The sequence below is a fragment of the Halyomorpha halys genome, unplaced genomic scaffold (assembly GCF_000696795.3).
Source record: "Halyomorpha halys isolate HHAL.00 unplaced genomic scaffold, Hhal_1.1 Scaffold2209.1, whole genome shotgun sequence".
In the NCBI taxonomy this organism is placed as follows: Eukaryota; Metazoa; Arthropoda; class Insecta; order Hemiptera; family Pentatomidae; genus Halyomorpha; species Halyomorpha halys.
In genome coordinates, this window is record NW_027114435.1 from 35,960 (window position 1) to 54,228 (window position 18,269).

General features: G+C 31.8%; 2 protein-coding genes across 3 annotated transcripts in view; one reads left to right on the top strand and one right to left on the bottom strand.

Moving 5' to 3' along the window:
- The window catches only part of LOC106691293 (T-related protein), a 69,092-nt gene that overhangs the window by 4,950 nt on the left and 45,873 nt on the right, over positions 1-18,269 (top strand). Inside the window, exon 1 of one of the 2 annotated variants that reach the window (XM_014437020.3) lies at positions 3,891-4,046. The exons of the other annotated variant lie outside the window; for it this stretch is intronic. The gene's annotated coding sequence lies outside the window, so the exon portion shown is untranslated. Of the gene's footprint in view, positions 1-3,890; positions 4,047-18,269 lie in introns of those variants that run through there. 2 annotated transcript variants of the gene reach the window in all.
- Positions 1,227-18,269, bottom strand: part of LOC106691292 (uncharacterized) — an 18,338-nt gene continuing 1,295 nt past the window's right edge. The window contains exons 2-11 of the mRNA XM_014437017.2: positions 16,774-16,989; positions 13,467-13,640; positions 12,071-12,213; positions 11,600-11,678; positions 9,632-9,861; positions 7,612-7,888; positions 6,130-6,308; positions 3,772-3,895; positions 2,447-2,690; positions 1,227-1,568 (exon numbers count right to left, since the gene is read on the bottom strand). Of these exons, the coding sequence (XP_014292503.1) occupies positions 1,249-1,568; positions 2,447-2,690; positions 3,772-3,895; positions 6,130-6,308; positions 7,612-7,888; positions 9,632-9,861; positions 11,600-11,678; positions 12,071-12,213; positions 13,467-13,640; positions 16,774-16,983 (1,980 nt within the window). The 5' untranslated portion in view covers positions 16,984-16,989 and the 3' untranslated portion in view covers positions 1,227-1,248. The remainder of the gene's footprint in view (positions 1,569-2,446; positions 2,691-3,771; positions 3,896-6,129; positions 6,309-7,611; positions 7,889-9,631; positions 9,862-11,599; positions 11,679-12,070; positions 12,214-13,466; positions 13,641-16,773; positions 16,990-18,269) is intronic.

Genomic DNA, 18,269 nt, shown 5'->3' on the forward strand with positions numbered 1-18,269 from the left:
CCTATCTTGGAATAGGAACGTTCAGAAGAGATTTGACAATAAACTATTGACAAAGCCAATTTGAGTGTTAAATAATTTATATTAAAACAATACACAAAATGGATCATTGTAGTGACATGTGATAGTCATAAAAGGAGAAATAAAGTATTGCATTTTGTTTTAATATCCAAGCTTCAAATGTCTTCATTTGTTCCAGATCAAAAATTCCACTGAGTTATCAGAACATGTGCTCTATTCCTGCATATACTGCATATTGAGTTGGTGCAAGTTATATAATAACATCTGTGTAAACACTTGGGAATGAATTAAATAGAGAACTGGCTGTTGCTGTGGACTTTATGTATCAGTTTTAATTCTGTGGTAATATCTCAGTTCAGGATCACCACTCTCCAGGTCTTATTTATCTGTCTTAAAATGGGCTTCAAAAATATTTTTAGAACAAATTCCTTAAAATAACAAACCATTCAATATAACTCAAACTAGAGATATCTTTTAGATGTTTGATTTTCATTAAGATTTTATAGACAAATACAAAAAAATTGTATCATATTAATTAACTAACATAGGTAGTGAAGATAGCAAAAGTAATATAAGTTGGAAAATTTCCAAATTAGGTGCGATAGTTGTCTCATAGACTGTAAAGTATTTTGAACTTCTGAATTATTCTACACTTACCGTCCCTCTCTCTAAGTAGTTCCTTTGATCTATTCTGGAACCAATTTTTTAGTTGAAGAAACATGAAAATTTCAAACTGTTCTATAGTATCTAAAGAACTCGACCTCTTCAAATCAATTTTCTAGCATCAATTACTTCTCCCACTCACCCTAGGAGGGATGGATTTCTAATGGTATTTATTTAATATAAAAAGGTAAATTTAAAAATCATAATGATTTCACAAATCAGTCAATTGATAAAATTTATAGAGTACTATTAATTAAAAACTTTACAAAAGTAGCTACTGACTACAACAAGTCTACGTAAATATTCATGAATAATGACTTAAGGAAAAATGTTTGTAAACAAGTAAATACATGTACGTGCAACAGAACAAGTCTCACTTTAATCTCCCTATTAAATAAAGTCTCAAAATACACTTGTATGTTTTATTTTTTTAATTTGTTTTATATTATAGATCTTTCTTAATGAATATATAATATGTTCATTCAGGATAAAAATAAAATATTTTAATTTTATGATTTAGTAGGTTTATTGATCAATACATAAAATTGGTTCTGAAAAAGCAATTGTTTATTTTGTCTTATCTTGTAAGAAACTGTCAGCATCTGCGCTCACACTTGGTATATTTGAAGGTGTATCTGAATCTCCTGGATCAACTATCATCTTGTAGCTTGTAGATGATGAGTGAGGTGGTGAAGAAAAGTGTAGGGGGGCCATTTCTGGGTAGTCTGGTGGATACTGAACAACCTTAAGCTCCTCTTCAACCTTCCCCATCCTTTTAATACTATCCAAAAAGTTTATATATGCTTCCTGGGATATAGTGGGTTGGAAAATTCGCAAAATCTTTTTTAAAGCCCTTTTATCGGGTGGAGTTATTGGCCGCACAGTATCTAAAATAAAAAAATAAGTTGGAAATATAATAATAATAACCAAAGCAATTATGTCAATTTATTATCCTGTAACAATATTCTAATAACATTAATTAAAAGCAAATTAAATATAGGCGTAGTACCTTAAAATTTTAAACGCTTCTTAGAAAACAAGAAATTTCAATTCTGGATTTTCTTTTTAGGAAGTTTGATAAATTAATTTCTATAAATTTTTTAGGTTAAAAAATTTCCAAAGAATAAATATAAACTATTTTATATTTTAATTAATTGTTGTACAATGGTTTCAAACTAAAAAATAGCTCGTCTCAGAAAATTATTCATATCAAGTGAATAAATAATTTTACATGCATACATACATTAATCAATATTTACAAATAAAAATAGTCCTGTATTATTCCAATATTTCACTTTGCAGCCTCAACTATCTTGTGTTGGATTATGGTAACTGTAATGGTATGAGAGATATGGTGGTTGGAAGAGGTTGCTCTAGGATATTTTTTTATTTCAACTGATTTAATAGTTCATATCAATAGGAGGAAGTCCACTAACTAACTTTATTAGGTAAACTTTAGAAAACATTCATTAAAGGAAAAAGATCAAAAATTTTATAATTGGATCTAATTTTTAATTGGAGTTATTAAAAAAAATTAACTTCAATTTTTTTTAAATATATTAATGGCCATCAAGACTTTTCACCAAATCCAAAATTGTCAAATTTCATTTTTTTAAATTACTTTTTATTTCAAATGGTTAATAACTTCAAAAAATTAAGGTGAATGTTTTGACATTGAATTTAATTATTTATGTGCAGTTATTGTTTGCTGCAGTCTGTTAATTAAATCTGAAATAAATTTGTCAGATACTATAAATTGTATTACCAACAGCTCCTTTGCGCTTTTTCTTTGGGAACCTGCTATACTGCTGTGGCAGCCCAGGATGACCAATTCTTTTTTCGAATCTTTTGTTCATCTTTTTCAACATCCTTTCTGATTCTATTTTGAGTTTTCTAGCCACCAATGCATTGTGCATATCTATATCATCTTTACTCCTAATTTCGTCATATACCTTCCGTGTCTCCTCCTCAGGAAGAGAATTGACTTTCATCTGTGTGTTTATAATTTTCTAAAAGCAAAACATAACAAAGTATTTAGATTTCAATGGAAAAATATTTATGACAAATAAAAAATAATAATTAAAATAGTAAACGGTAATATATGAAAATTATATAAAATTAGTAATTTCATTTTAAAATTTCAAGCAAAATCTAAAAATTTTCCAACAATCCTGACCTGTTTCCCCACTCACCAGAGGTTGCTATTTTTTGCTATTATTTGCACTTTGCTATTTTTCTGAAAAGTTTTGAAAATGTAGCACTTTAAATGCTGTTTTAACTGCGATTCTAGACATGATAAGTTCTTTGGATAATGTTTTATCAACATTTTCGCACTTAAGGCAGGTTCTCAGAACTAAACTAAAATTTAAAGATGATGTGTGTTTTACACGATAATGAAATCTTAGTTATTAATTGTATGACTACATGCAATATCTATTTAGTAAGAATTATATGCATCGTGCGTTTAATGTAGCACATAAACTTTAGTTTAGGCCGAATATCACCTCGCCCTGAGAGATAATATGAGACCCCGTAACCTCCACATGAAGGCTCGTTCTCAGGTAGCTTGTCCAATTAGTACAAGAGCAGGGAAGAAAAAAAAGGCAGTTATCTCACTCCAATTTTTGATTAATTTAATGAAAACTATGTATAATTATTAGTCAAAATTGATGAGTCTGCCAACTATAGGTAGGGGCAATAAAAATGGTGGCTGTTTCAAAAACTAATTTTTCATTCGGAACTCTATATCTTAAAAAGTAGGAACAACACAAGAAAACCTAAGAGAACGTCATTTAAAGAAGAGTAAATTTGCTGAATTATTAGCCATATGCATACCATGAGCATTTCTGTACGATGGTTTACCAATTGGTAATAGTCTGTTTTAATTATTTTCTTAAGTGGGGTAGCATAAAATTTATTTTAGTTCGTAAGTGAGATTACGATGGTAGTTAAATGATGATTCTTGTGCAATTAAACAGTCAAGAGTTCTAATGATAAGTTTTATTTTTGTTCATCTATTTTTATATGCAATAAATATAAATGAAAACATTCCAATAGTGTTTCTTTTCGTAAGTAAAATAAATAACTCACCTCTGTTAATAAAGATATCATCTCTACAATGTCTTTTGTAGGTGATTCATCGCCAACAAATTCATCATATAGACACTTTATATGTACAAAAGCTTGAAGAAGATCTGGATTCGTTGCTACTGCCCTAGAAGAAAAAATGTTAAATTTATAAACAAGAAATTCATTTTTTCGTTGGGAGATCTAAGTGCTCAATATATTTTCTTTTAGCCAAGAGAATAAGACTCATTCATCTGTAGAATACTTGAGGGCTTTTTAGTAAATAACGTAGAAAAAAGGTATATTATTCTATTATTACATGTATGTAGATTGAACATTTATAAACTACTCAAAAATGAATAGAGGTGTGTTTTAAAACTTTTTTTTTTAAGTTAAAGTTATAATCATCTGTAATGTTGTAAATCCTAGGAAATGACTTGATAAAATAAAATTTGTTAGAGAGAATTATTATTATTTTTTTAATTTATATCGTATTTTATTCAAAACTGTAAATAATACATTACAACCAGCGAATGAGTTGTATAAAAAAACAATGTCATGAAGGCATGAAGGTTAAGGCCATCTAATAATACCTCTCTTTGAAAATCGGTCCATATTCCAGCTCCTTCTTAAACGTAGTCTCGTACTGATATTCTTTGAATTAGAGGGTTGGTGTGTATTGGAAGAGTGTCGTGAAATCGTTGATATAGTGATTTAATGGTTGATAGTACATAGGAAGTTTCAGTAAGTTAGTTTTTTTGGCGCATTCGTAAAATTGTGCACTATCTATGCATAAAATTGTGCAAGTCCATATTGGTCTGAGAATGTAAGCATAAATCTTTAGTTTTTCCAAAAGTTGTAATTTTTATCGTTTATTTAAAAGATGAAATAATAATTTTAATCGGAAATTCAGCTTTTGTTTTATTTTCACCGTTTGCTTTATTTCTTAGCTTTTAATTTTATAATAAATTTTATTCTTTACAATATTTGCTGTCAGCAAATAAACAAAAAATATTTATTCGTGCCGACGTTTCAATCTGAATTTCAGGTCTTTATCGGAGCTACAAAACAAAAAGAGATAACAACCATCATTCAGAGAAACATAAAAATTAAAAGAATTAAATAAATCAACAAATTTGGAAATATACGTACCAATGAATTGAATATAAAATAGTTGATATTGTAAAAAGTAACGTGGTACAAGAAACGTCAAATTACAAAGTCTCCGTAGTAATAAAAACTATTACGTGTGTGTATTTCAATAATAACTAAACATTTTCATATTATTCCGATACAACAATATAAATAATAACAAAAACAAAAATATGGGCGAAAGGAGGTTCCCCTCTCGGAAAATATTTGAAAATGATGTAGCTTGAAAGTGCATTTTGAGAATTATGGGAATTTATCTGTTAAAACCTTCCAGCTAGCACTCAAACATATGGACAGAAAATTAATAAAGAAGTTATAACAATAAATCCTCACAAAAATATGCTCAGTTTTGTAATCATCGAATTAGAAAAAAATTATCGACATCAAAAATGAAAATCCGGAAATAGGTTACCTAAACGCTGATCACCCGAAATTTGTTCAATTCAGACGAGTACGAAACGAAAATGCTATCGTTTCTAAGATGTCATATCGATGTATTTTAATATTTTTTATTTCTAACACATCGGGGCCAATTTTCAGGTTTTCCCATATGCAGAATATGAAAATGCTATCAATTTTAACATCGCATATCGATTAATTCTAACTTTCTTGATTTCTAACATGTTAGGGTCCCTTGATACGTTTTTAGGAATGCAGAATATGAAAATGATATCGATTTTGTGATCGCTTATCAATTTATTTTTACTTTTCTGATTTCTAACATGTTAGAATCCCTTTATATGTTTCAATATTTGCCAAAAATGAAAATGTTAAAATAAATCGATAGTATTTTCAAATTCTACATATCCCAAAACATAAAAATGGACCCTTATTTGTTAGAAATCAGAAAAGTTAAAATTAATCTATACGCGATTATAAAATATATCTATCTAGCTGTAAAACAAAAAAATGTCGTCTGTTTACGAATACAAACATATTCGGATGGTTAATAATTTAATTTTTTAATTATAAGATATTATTTTTCTATAAAATGGATGCATACAAAAGTATTCAAATTGTTTTGCCCGAATAATTGATTATTCGTATAAAATAATGACGAATAAAAAGTATAACGGATGGTTAATCATATGTTTTGTACGAATAATTGATTATTCGTGTAAAATTAATGACACTTGATAAGTATCCCAATTCATTTTTGAGTAATTTATATTTATAAATATAAACTGATAGACATATAAAAAGTTAACACTTTGTAACAATAATACATACCTCCAATAAGACATAATAACACCGGTTTCTTCTTCAATAGTAATAATGGGAGCCATTCTCTTTGAAAATTCGTATTTTAAAACTTCTATTTCTGTTCGTAATACATTTAATGACTTCCTTTCGTCTTTCGAAATTTTTCGATCTTGTTCCATGATCTTATCTCTACGACTGGAGGACTTCTACAGTACATTAATAAAAATAATCAATTAACTAATCGTCATTAAAATAGATGCTCACCATAATACATAGAATCTTTGTTGTTAACCTGGATGTTCAATGTATTTATTGGCGTAACAATAATGGGGTGCACTTTAAAAAATTGTAAATTTGTATATTGTTCTGTTAAATTTGATGAACGCGAGGAAAAACGTTTTAACTCGATTTTTCATTTACCAATAGAGTTTTCTAACACTTTTGGATTGAAGACACAATAGTAAAGTCTAAAAATGAGAAAAACAAGCACAACACCGCTTTGATGGAATATGCTTTAAGGATAAAGAATATTTGATTCCTAGCTAAACGTTGCTTTCCTAAATATGTAGGAAAAAGCGAGATAGCCCTTTTTTCTCCAGTGATTTTGATTTTTTATTACATATTTTTAATTACTGCGCTTTTTTTCTGATGTCGGCTTATAAAAGGCGTAACCCACTTTTACATAAGTACGGAAATATACAGAACTAATATTACCAAACATAAATTGGTAAATTTATGTATATATTTTATATACTCGGTGCTAAAAAAAATAGAAAGGAATAATATAATAAGTAATAGAATAATTATTCTTTATATGATTGATTTTTAAACTAATCGTTAATAATAGTATTTTTAACCCATTATTTTTAATTTGCATGGAAAGCAGTGTTGATAGAAGGGCAGGACATTACCTAGGCCAAGTTACCTCTTTTTTTAATGAAGCTAAATTGCAATGATAGGGTGATATATCTTTTTTTATTTTATATCTTATTTATTTACACAAACTTTAGATTTCAAAATAACACAAATCAACTATTAATTTGATTGGACTTGTCTTCAACCACCATCTATTTCACGAAAAATAAACTCAAATAAGATTTCATATAATAGTAATCTAAAGTCTTCATGGAGACAAGATAATAATAGAACAAATAATCAGTTACAAATTTAACAAAATAAACTAGAAATTTTCTTACAAATTTGAAGATAGTTCGTAAATGAAAACAGAAACATGCTGAGATTGGGATCTCTTAGACGTATTCTAGGTCTAAATCCTGTGCAAAGCTAAGATGATCTCGAGAGATATGTGAGAAGGTGAATCAAAGTGTCGTAACACCAACAATTGTCAAAGAAATAAAGCAGTTTGTTATGGAGAAACTCGATAAAATTAATTCACCCAAAGTAATAAGAAAAATCGAACGACTAAAAATTTTTTTTTTCGTTCAAAAACTTTCAACTCAAAAAGTAAACTAAGTAAACGAAATAATGTCAAATCATGCTTTAACTTACCTCAAGGGCTTGGATGGATATGACAGTGCTGTGTTCCAACTTCTTTAATGCTTTTTGCACCTCAATGGGTTGCTTAAAGTACCTCGCAGGAGGGCCGAGATTTCGGATGGTATTGGCTAGGCAGAGGACGACCTTCTCAAGAGTTTCCTCAGGGAAAGGGATTTCCAATTTGAAATATGCCAACATCTGGAGGACGTAGTCAGCGGCTTTGTCTGCGATCGGCTGGAGTTTGTCTTTCTCTTTGGCATATTCCCTCCTCCACAGCTCCGGGGCCAGCCTGCTCTTTCAACCTCTTAGTCTCTCGGATTGTCGTTTTCTTTAATCATAATATACAGTAACAAATTGAATTTATAGATTTTACAAATGTAGCATTCGGAAGTGAACAAATCAATCTTGATTTTTATTGGTATAAAAAAAAAAAAAACAAAGTCCAATGCTGATATCAAGTAAGCAATTGAATATTTAAACAATATATCTCGCGTTCCTCTAAGAGGAACCTATTCTTTCATCACTATGATTTTCAGAAAATACAAAACCAGAAATGTACTTTATTCATTCTAAAAACCCAGTATTCATTCTCCTTTACCTTTGTCTACTTCAGGTGGTTTAAGAAGAATCGAAAAGTGGTTTTTGAATATTTTGCTAAACAAGCATATGATTCCAGCTCACCAATTCAGAAATCCGAAGAATAGTTGTAAGAGACACGATTGATAGAGCCGATCACGAAACAGGCAGCCCAATATTACGAACCGATCTTCCGATAAAAATCGAGCAATCCGGTAAGACCATGCAAATACTTCATATACCGATAAAGTCGACGTTCGTGTAGTTATTGATTCTTTATTAAGGAGCATTTGTGCAACTAGCAAATACACGCAAAAGGTAAGGACTCACGACATTAAATAAAAATATTAAAATAGAAGAAGAGGGGACAAAGTTTCATTGTTTCTGAACAAGAATGATACTCTGGCACTCGATACTCCAGGCACACCAACCTAGAAATAAAGAGAAACAATTAGCCCAGGCAGTTGAGGTTGGGATGAACAGATTAAAAAGTAACATTTTTTAAATTTAGATTCGTTTTTGGATTTATTTAATAATTTGACGTAAGATATTATCCATAGAACAGCAACAGTGAATAAATGTTTCTTTAAATTTACCTAAAATTGTAAAAGTAACTTTATCATCAAAAGGGTGGTTAGCATTGTTCATTTCATCAGAAGCTATGACATGAAATAAGAAAAATGGACACAATCACCTCTTCTTCCACGAATCTGTTTCTTTTATATTACGAATATAATAAGGTATACGAAGGTTAGAATTTTCAGATAAGAAAAATATGCAAGCAATATTCTTAGCTGGACAAGAAATGTTGAACATTTGAATCTCAGACAGCTCCACTGCAACCACAGAGCATAGGCGAATCCAGCAAAAGCATAAGAGAAAGAATTTTTTATATTGAAATAATTTCATATTGAATCCTCCATATTTTTGTCCGGGACATTTTTGAAATTTTGAATGTTTTTCCTAGGGAAAAATTAAAACCTAAATTATATGTTCAAATTTTCACATGACACCGGAACATTTTCTTGTCAGACATCATACACCATGGTCTCCAGACTGGAATCCATTCCAGGAGAAATAGACTTTATTGGCTTTTGCTACAAAGCAGCAGGAAGTTAATTAGATATATAAAAATATATTTTTTCTGCCACTCCTCTAGACTATTGCAGGATCCGGTCCTGTCCCAAAGATATGAGAAACATTCGAAATCCTCCTTATTGTGTGACTGCTCTTCAAATTAGAACTGAGAGGGTTTAGAGAAGGATAAAAATGCATATATATTTTCCATGGTGGGTCACTAACATAAATGATACTAAACCTAAATCTGCCTAACAAAATCGATCTTTTTGTCTTATTTAGTTGGGACACTCTGAAGATGACGTACAGAGCAGTGCGAATCCAGTTTCGCAGTAATCCTCAATATTTTTAAAAGGATTATAACATGAGGTATACTCACTCATCTAGAGTTATCTTGCAAACCCGCCTGTAGCTAAGAACCTTGTCCATTTGGAACAAGCAGTCCTTGATGTTATCCAGCGTCCCGTTTGCAATCACGATCTGAATCGCCTTCACTTCCACCAATTTTGCCATTTTCACTGCAACATCCGTGACTGCTTGGAGCTCTTCCAAGTTTTTTTTCAAGTATTCGTTGAATGAGTCAAGCATTTTAGCGGTTTCATTTCTAATCTTAAATAAAAAAGAAAGCAAGGTAAAGTCCGTGGTTTTAAAAATACAAAGAATAATAAAAACTTAAATTGACAAAACTTTTCTATATATTTTTTTTTTCCTCAAAATTTATCATGTAATTAAAAATGATATTTTTCTGGGACATTATATGAAGTTTCCAACACAAACCATAGGTTCTCCCCAATACCTGTAAAGCTTTTCAGAAATTCAGGCATTACCAGTCTAAAGAAGACTAACCATATAAATAATATATGTTTCGGTGGGTAGGGATTCAGAATGAACCTTTACTAGCCCAACCGTGAATGGTGAAAAAAAAATTATATTGTAAAATTTTTAATTATTTTAATATAAAAAAAAAATGGAGAAGTTTGTCGGGGGGTGCGGTCAGCAAAGAACAACGTAAATAAACAAAACCATATTTATTTGTTGTTATCTCTTTTGTTCAAAACCCTGATGAAGACCTGAAACTCAGGTCGAAACGTCGGCATAAAATAAATAAATATGGTTTTGTTTATTTATGTTGTTCTTTGCTGACCGCACCCCCCGACAAACTTCTCCAATCATTAATCTACGGTCAACTATCAACACCTCATTATAAAAAAAAAATGTTTGAAAAGAAAAAATATATATACATTAAATAAAAAAGAAACTTCTGATAAAATAGAAAAATCAAAAAGAAAAAAATATTGTGTTTGTCGTTTGTGACATAAATAAATTTGTCTCTATATGACAATGGCTTCATGTGAATATGAGGGTTGGCCTGCCAGCTAGCAACTACTGACTAGGCAAATAAGTGCGCCTGGGCCAGCGTATGTACACAATACAGGTATTATGAATTGCTCTGTAGCAAATAATGACAATCTAATACCAAATGTTCACAAACATAACAGATCAATTTATTTATTGTTTAGAACCAATTATTAAACATAGGTTACATGCTATTCCAGGATAGTTCAATATATACTTCATGGTAGTTGAGAGAGCAAAGCTTACATAAAACAATTTAATTAAACTCGAATTGATTTAATGATCACAGTGTAGCACAGAATCAAACATGTGGAAGCAGGCAGAGTTGGGTCATGGAGACGATAACTATTTATCAATGATTCTTTGAGGAATAAGGATCGTATTCCTGACATTTTTGCTGTAGTTTTATCCATATTTAATTTTTGGCCATCTCTAGAAGCAGTTAATCGTAACGTGTGATTCTCACTCGCAATACATTCCATTGATACGAACTGATACTCAATCAAATCAATCACTACCGATATCCTATATACCTCTTTAAGGCTTTGTGTTTAAAATTATTAACCTAACAGCAATTTTTGTCTCCATATTTGAGGTTTTACTATTCATTCATTTATTATTATAAGTGGAGTTTAATGCTCCTTGATTTCTCTGATTGAGGGCGTGAAAGACTGTTATCCTACATGTTACTATCCTATACTAGCCAGAATCTGAGAAGGTCGAGACTGAACTTAGGTATGGTGGGCCCTCCATGAAATAACCCTCAGGTCGGATTAGAACAGCCACCGCTTTTACTGTTTAGTTGCTTACACGACGACATGGTCGGCTTCGCACACTGAAATTAAATAATATTATGGAAGAATGCAAATTATGTGGGCAAGCTTCTTTAAAAAAAAAAAAAAACTGAATGGCGTACAGAGTATTCGATAAAAGGTCACTTGTTTGACTACTTCTGAGATAAAAGTATTTAATGAATGTTGGAGTGACTTACGCGGACGAGGTAGTGGAGTTCTCTCAGTTTTTGCTCCTCATTAACTAATATCACTTCTTCATTGATGGCATGCTTCAGCCTGAACAATAATTATCAAGGGATAACAAACTTTATATCTTTCCTGTTCTATCTTTTGTTTAGCAACTATTATCAGTTAAAATTCGTTTACTAATTTTATACCAAATAATTGTGTAATTAGACATAAATTAATGGAAATATTACAGTAACTACGAATATTGTGATTCATAATTCCAATAAATCAAATCATTTCTTTTTTATAAAGTTCCAACCTAATTTAGTAATTTAAATAATAATAAAAATAAATAATTTAATACTTTAGTAATTTAACAACCTTTAGTTTGCTTCTCCCTAATTGAAATCGACTAGCACCTCAAGATATTTATTTTTTATTCCACTTCATATAGTGCACTAAATTTCATAGAAGCAACTTTAACGAGTTAACTTTCTCACCTGATATAAAAGGTTTTCTTCAACCTAGATATGTATCCTTCTTTATTGAAGAACGCTTCCTCGATAGGACTTCCAATGATCATTTTGAAGTAGTCAGGAGCATTGTCGGTGACCGTACGTTTAGGCGTATAAAGAGGATCCTCCTTATAACAAACAAATTTTAATTATTAAATGATAGAAGGATAAGGATACAAATTATAAACAATAAACTAAATTCCATCAAAATTATTTATATATTTAACACCCTTGCCTGGCAATACGGGTGTTCGCAGCAGTGGAAAGCAAGGCACGCCTGCGTTAAAATATACTCCTACATCATCCTCTTGCCTAACGGCCACCTCATATGCGTGACAGGAGAGTACGACGTGCTCGGGAATCGATGTTTATGCCATGGGTGGCAAGCTTCGGAAACACCAAGGTGCCAGTAGTCGGGGAGGACCCCATTCTAGGCATAGACCAACGGTAGGAAAATACCTTCTTTGGGTAGCCCCTTTTGGACTATTCAGCCTTCGCCGGTTCCATTCTTTCAAAGTCGCTGATCGGAGGATCCTGTTTCATCTATTTGGATCTTCGCCAATACTCACTGGGAGGTTCTCCGGTAGATCTTGACCGTATGGCCGTAATAGTCTTCCTGTAGAAGGAGAACAATAGGTATTCCGCCTCCTAACACCTGTACCGCCAAGTGAGACACTGTTTTGTATACTCGAATAATTCGTCAGCAGTCATCTTCTGAATTGTCATTAACCTGCTCTTCTGTTTTTACGAGAGATTCTGACTCCATAGAAGAGACGCATACCTCAATATATTCCCAACTACTCCTTGATAAATGGTGAATGTTGCTGGGATATCTGAGGCTTCCAAATGTTCCTGGGATATCTGAGGTTTCAAAATGTTCCCTGAGGCTTCAAAATGTTGCTGGAGTATCTGAGGCTTCAAAATGTTGCTGGGATATCTGAGGCTTCAAAATGGGCTCCCGATACAATTGAGTCCATTGAGAGCTAAGGCATTCCTACTTCTGATGTAGCCCAAGTGAGGCGTCACATTGAACTTTCTTCCAAGTCTTCTCGTACATTCAATGTCCTCTCTTATAGGTAACTCTTCAAGTTGCTGAAGGTCTAATTCTTTTGTGGCCACCAAAAGTTATCGAAGGCAGAAGTTATATCGAACAGGAGGACCATGACACACTTCTCTTCAATGTCACAAGACACTCACGTTAACACGATTGCGATTCCTCTGCCTTAATCCGCTTTTCATCTGATTCATCTGCCTGAATCCGTACTACCATTGGTGGCTTATCTGGCCACCAATTACACCAGCACTCTGCTTATCATTTGAAATAATTGACAATTTACAATTAAGACGAACTTAAGAATGATCATTACTACTTATTACTTACATCTGGAATATAGATCCTATCGTTAATCCCGATGACGGGTTTGTCCCTCCTGCTTGGTTTGAGATAGTGAGGTAGTGTCTTAATGTAATCTAAATGGACCTGCTCGTTCACTCGCCTTTGAGAATCAATGGTGTACGGAGAACTTTCTGTTTCGACCAATCTAGGACACCTAATCTAAAAAAAAAAGAAACAAATTTGCATTTAAATAAATTTTATGGTTTATACCTCCCTTCTACTTCTCCCCATCAAAATCAAAATTTTTCCTAAAAGATTAATATGGAAAATATGGGAATTAAATATAAAAAACTCCAACATAAAAGAAATTGACAAAAATGAAAATACGATAAAAGCAAATAAAAAATACTACAATTGTAATTATATAAAAGGATTGTCAGAAGGAATAAAAAGGTCTTTTAAGGATTATGATATGGAAGATATATGATTAAGTTTCAAACCAAACAATAAATTAAAAAATTTTTATAGCAGAACAAAGGACCCAATAGACAGTAAATATCAATCTGAATTAGTATATAAAATTCCATGTATTAATTGTACAGCCATAGTTATTGGTGAAACCCAACAATATATAAACGACAGGATTTATCAACATGGAAAAGGAACCCAAAAAGACAGCATTGGATCAACATGGTCAAAATAAGCATAAATTTGATTTTGAAAATGTCCAGGTCATTCATAAAGAAAATAATAATTTTAGAAGAGATATATTAGAATCGATTTACATCTCAGAATATATAAATTATACTGTCAACTTCAAATCAGATTCTAAGGGACTAAACCACCATTACTCTGAAATTTTGAGCAAAATAAATATGTAATTATTATATACAAAAAAGTAGATAAATAAATAAATGTTCAAATCCTTAAATTGTACAAATGTATATATGAAATAAATATACACTAATAAAAGGATGAATAGATGAATAAATATGAGTATATGTATGTTTAAGAAAAATACACATAAAATAAGAATAAATTAATTATGGATTTTAAATATATTAAAAAATGTTTGTGTTATAAGCAAAATAATTAGTAATGAATGCTAATTAAATGATATTAAAAATGTAAATTAATGATAAAAAAAAATTATTGTTATATGACAAGGTGATAACAGAGTCCTAACCTGTTGAAGGTAGGTTCTTTTTTTAACTTGTAAAAGATAAATGGAGGAAGGAAGAAAAGTGTTGTGTAAAAAAGGTTTTAAATCTAAGAAAAAATTTTTTAGAAGAAGTTAGTAAGTAAGAAATCTATTTAAAAGCAAAATTTTATAATGTTATTATGATATTTGATTAATTTATTTTAAAGATGGGACAAAGGCAATTAGCCTGCAGTTTTAACATTTGAAAAAGAAATTACATCAATATTGAAGGTAGGGCCAAAGAAATCAGTGTGTAGTTGAAGGAAATAATGCAATTGTTATATAAAAATAAAAAACTTTGTGTAGGTTGTATCCTTGAGAATGGCCTGAGGGCCGAAACGTTTAAAAAATTTTAATGAATAAAAGTTGAGAGAAATAAAGGATCAAAATTGTTTTTAAATTAAGAATAAAATTTTTCATGTTAAACTTAACTCAACTGTTATCCCCGTAAGCAGCTTCGGTTTCGAACAGTGTAAAGTACAATAGCTGTAGAATGTTTTTCTTTCAAATTACTTTAAAGTAAACTTGAATTGAGTAATTTTGAGATGGTAAAATATCTACACCCTTCATTCCTTTTTAACTTTATTTCTTTTAGATATTATAATAGCCAGGTTCATCATTACGGAGAGGAAGATAGTGGGAAAGAGAAGGTGTCATCGCTCCCAAAAACGTGGAAATCTGAAAACCTACTTCGGTCTATGAAAATTTTAGTAAAACATTACTCAAAGGGGTTAGATATTTAGGGAGATAAGTTTTTAAAAATATTTAAGAAAAAGGCAAATTTCAGGAAATACTACCCAGAGCTTCGGTAAGTTTGGAAAATCTGACAAAAATTGTAGGGAAAGTTTATATTTCCTCTTCCTCCTTCTCCACAAGCTGTTGTTGCAACTTTACTGCTTTCCAGTAATCATACTCAATGTATTACAGTATGCTATCCTAACATCTATATCTTGTAAACTATCCCCATTTTTGCTATTAGTCATAAACTTGGATTTATTAATATTTATATCAATTAAATATGTACCTACCAGTGTTGTTGTATTTAATTTCTTAAATACAGTTTGGACATATCTACTTTAAAATACCACATACCGATATATTACCGCCCAAGGTTAAACTTAATTCCAGGCAAATTAACTTGCAGATGGTGCATTCCAATGCTCAGTTAGGTAAACTGGAAGAAATAAACATCCATGTTTCAACTCTCAACTCAACTCAAAAGGGGTAATTTAACTTGCCACGGAACTTTAAAGGCGGATCACTTTACAAAAATGTCTTCCTCCAGTAGATCCCAGCCACTAAGGAGTAAAGAAGCTTAAAGATGGATAAGGAGCAACCCACATCACGACCCCGGAGCAACTCGAGTCGAACTTACTCGACGGGAGCAAGTACTCTGTATACGAACATGCCACAATAAGCTCACGACCCACCTATTCCTGTTAGTTTCATATTGGCTCCAGCCCTCTCTACGACTGTGGATGTAGTAAAAGGAATGCCAAGCAAATACTCCAAGAGTGCAGGCTTTTATTTGACCAAAGGTGGTCGATCTGGCCTTCTAAGCACTATGGAAGCCTGGAAGACCACCGAGATACCTCATTTTTATCTTTGGCCGGGAAAGAAGAACGCCCAAGAAAATGAACGAAATAAAAATTATTTATTCTACAGAAATTATTAGCAAAACCAAGTAAGTACTTGAAAAATCAACTAATTTAAAGTAAAAGAGCGATTAAATAATGGGTCACCTTTTACTGTTGGTTACCAAAGGTCAAACTCCTTGGTACCTATTAGGTAGTGCTATTGGTAAATCTAATATTATAGATTCATTTGTAAATGACTAATTGCTTCATGTAATCTTAGTTCAAAATCGTGAAAAGACGTGACTTAAGTTTAATTTATTTGTCTGTATAAACTTCAAAATATTTCATTGCTTGAATTTCTACTAATGATAATCCAAATTTTAGGCAAAATAAAATTTATTAGTCAAGTACCACCATATTATTATAATGTCTATATCTACAAATTTACCCCGTTTTACTGAAAGGAGTATAAACCATTATCGGTTATTATTATAAACTATGATAGTTATTGACAAATTGATTTACCCTTGGTGTACGCTTGGCTTCAACAATAGAACCAGACTATGATAGTTACCTTTCTCCCGCTGGTGAAATAGTAGCTGACGGGTTTTTCGTAGCAGCTCTGGTGCATCATCTTGTTGTGGAGGGTAACCTGGCGGACTCTGTTGGGCTCACGTCGCGGCCTCAAGCTCTTCAGGTATTCGACCAGCTTATTCTTCATGACAGTGGTAGAGGAGCGTTCGATGTCCATCTCGTCTTTGCTCGGTAAGAATGAATCTCTCATATTTTTCTAATAAAATACAGGATTGTCAATTGTACAATAAATTAAAAATGGTAACTATAAATACAACCTTCCGGACTATATTTTTATTTTAAGTTATTTAGTTTTTTATTTATATATTATAACCAGAATGAAGGTCGAGTATTCATTCCGTGGAAATGAAATAAAGTTAACCCGTCAAGACCGGAATCGAACCGCTGCCGTTGCAATTTTGGTGTTGATAAGGTGACGACTCAACTCCCTCGGCTACAAGCAGCCTCACAGAATTGTTTAATTATTCTTGAATAAGAAGCAATACCAAAACAATAGAAAACCGCAAAAATAATTCTGCGGAATAAAAAAGGCAACAAGTATGATATTGAGATTTATTGACCTCTCTCCCTATGTTCAACTATGTCAAAAGTTTTCACCAGTGTTCTCAAACAACGGCTAACAAAAAGAATAATGGAATGTGTTGACGAAGAACAAGCAGGTTTTAGGAAGGGATTTTTGACCGTGGACCACATTCAGACTGTAAACCAAATCATCGAGAAAGCAAATTAATATAACTTCTCTCTATATCTATGATTAGAAAGGCTCTTGACGGCATTATACATTCAGAAATATTTAAGGCACTGAACTCAATAGGAATAGAGGACAAATATATTAAGATAATAGAGCATTATAAGGAGATGACAGCGTATATTATGACTGAAAAGAAAAGATAAAGCTTTGATGTTGAGAGGGGTGTGGGACAGGATGATCCGCTATCTCCAATTTCGTTTGTTCTTGTGTTGGAAATGGTGGTAGTGTTTTAGCGTCTTGGATGGGAAAAAGTAGGCATTAAAATAAATGGAAAATGGCTAAGCAACCTACTATTTGCAAATGATATTGCGTTTTTTGTAAAAGGCATTGAAAAACTTGGGAAAATGATGAAGCAGCTTTTGGCGTTGTATGAAGAGGTTGGTCTTTATCCGAACTACCAGAAGACGACACTTATGACAAATCGTGTAAAAGAAGAGTGTGAAACTAATTACCATAAGTTGGCATATGTTGAAGAGAATATTTATCTGGGACAGTTAATATCATTCACGGATTAAGGAGCCAATGAGGCCCAGGGGAGATTGGCACTTGGCTGGAATAAGTTCTTCAACAGTTGCATTAGTCCAGTGGTCACTAACTATAGCTCAGGAGAAGAAATCACAGGTGTGGCAAAATAATATTAGAAGAAGCATTCTGAATGTGAGGAAAAGAGATCGAATAAAAAATGCTTGGATCCAGAAAGAAACAGGACTCACAGACACACTGAA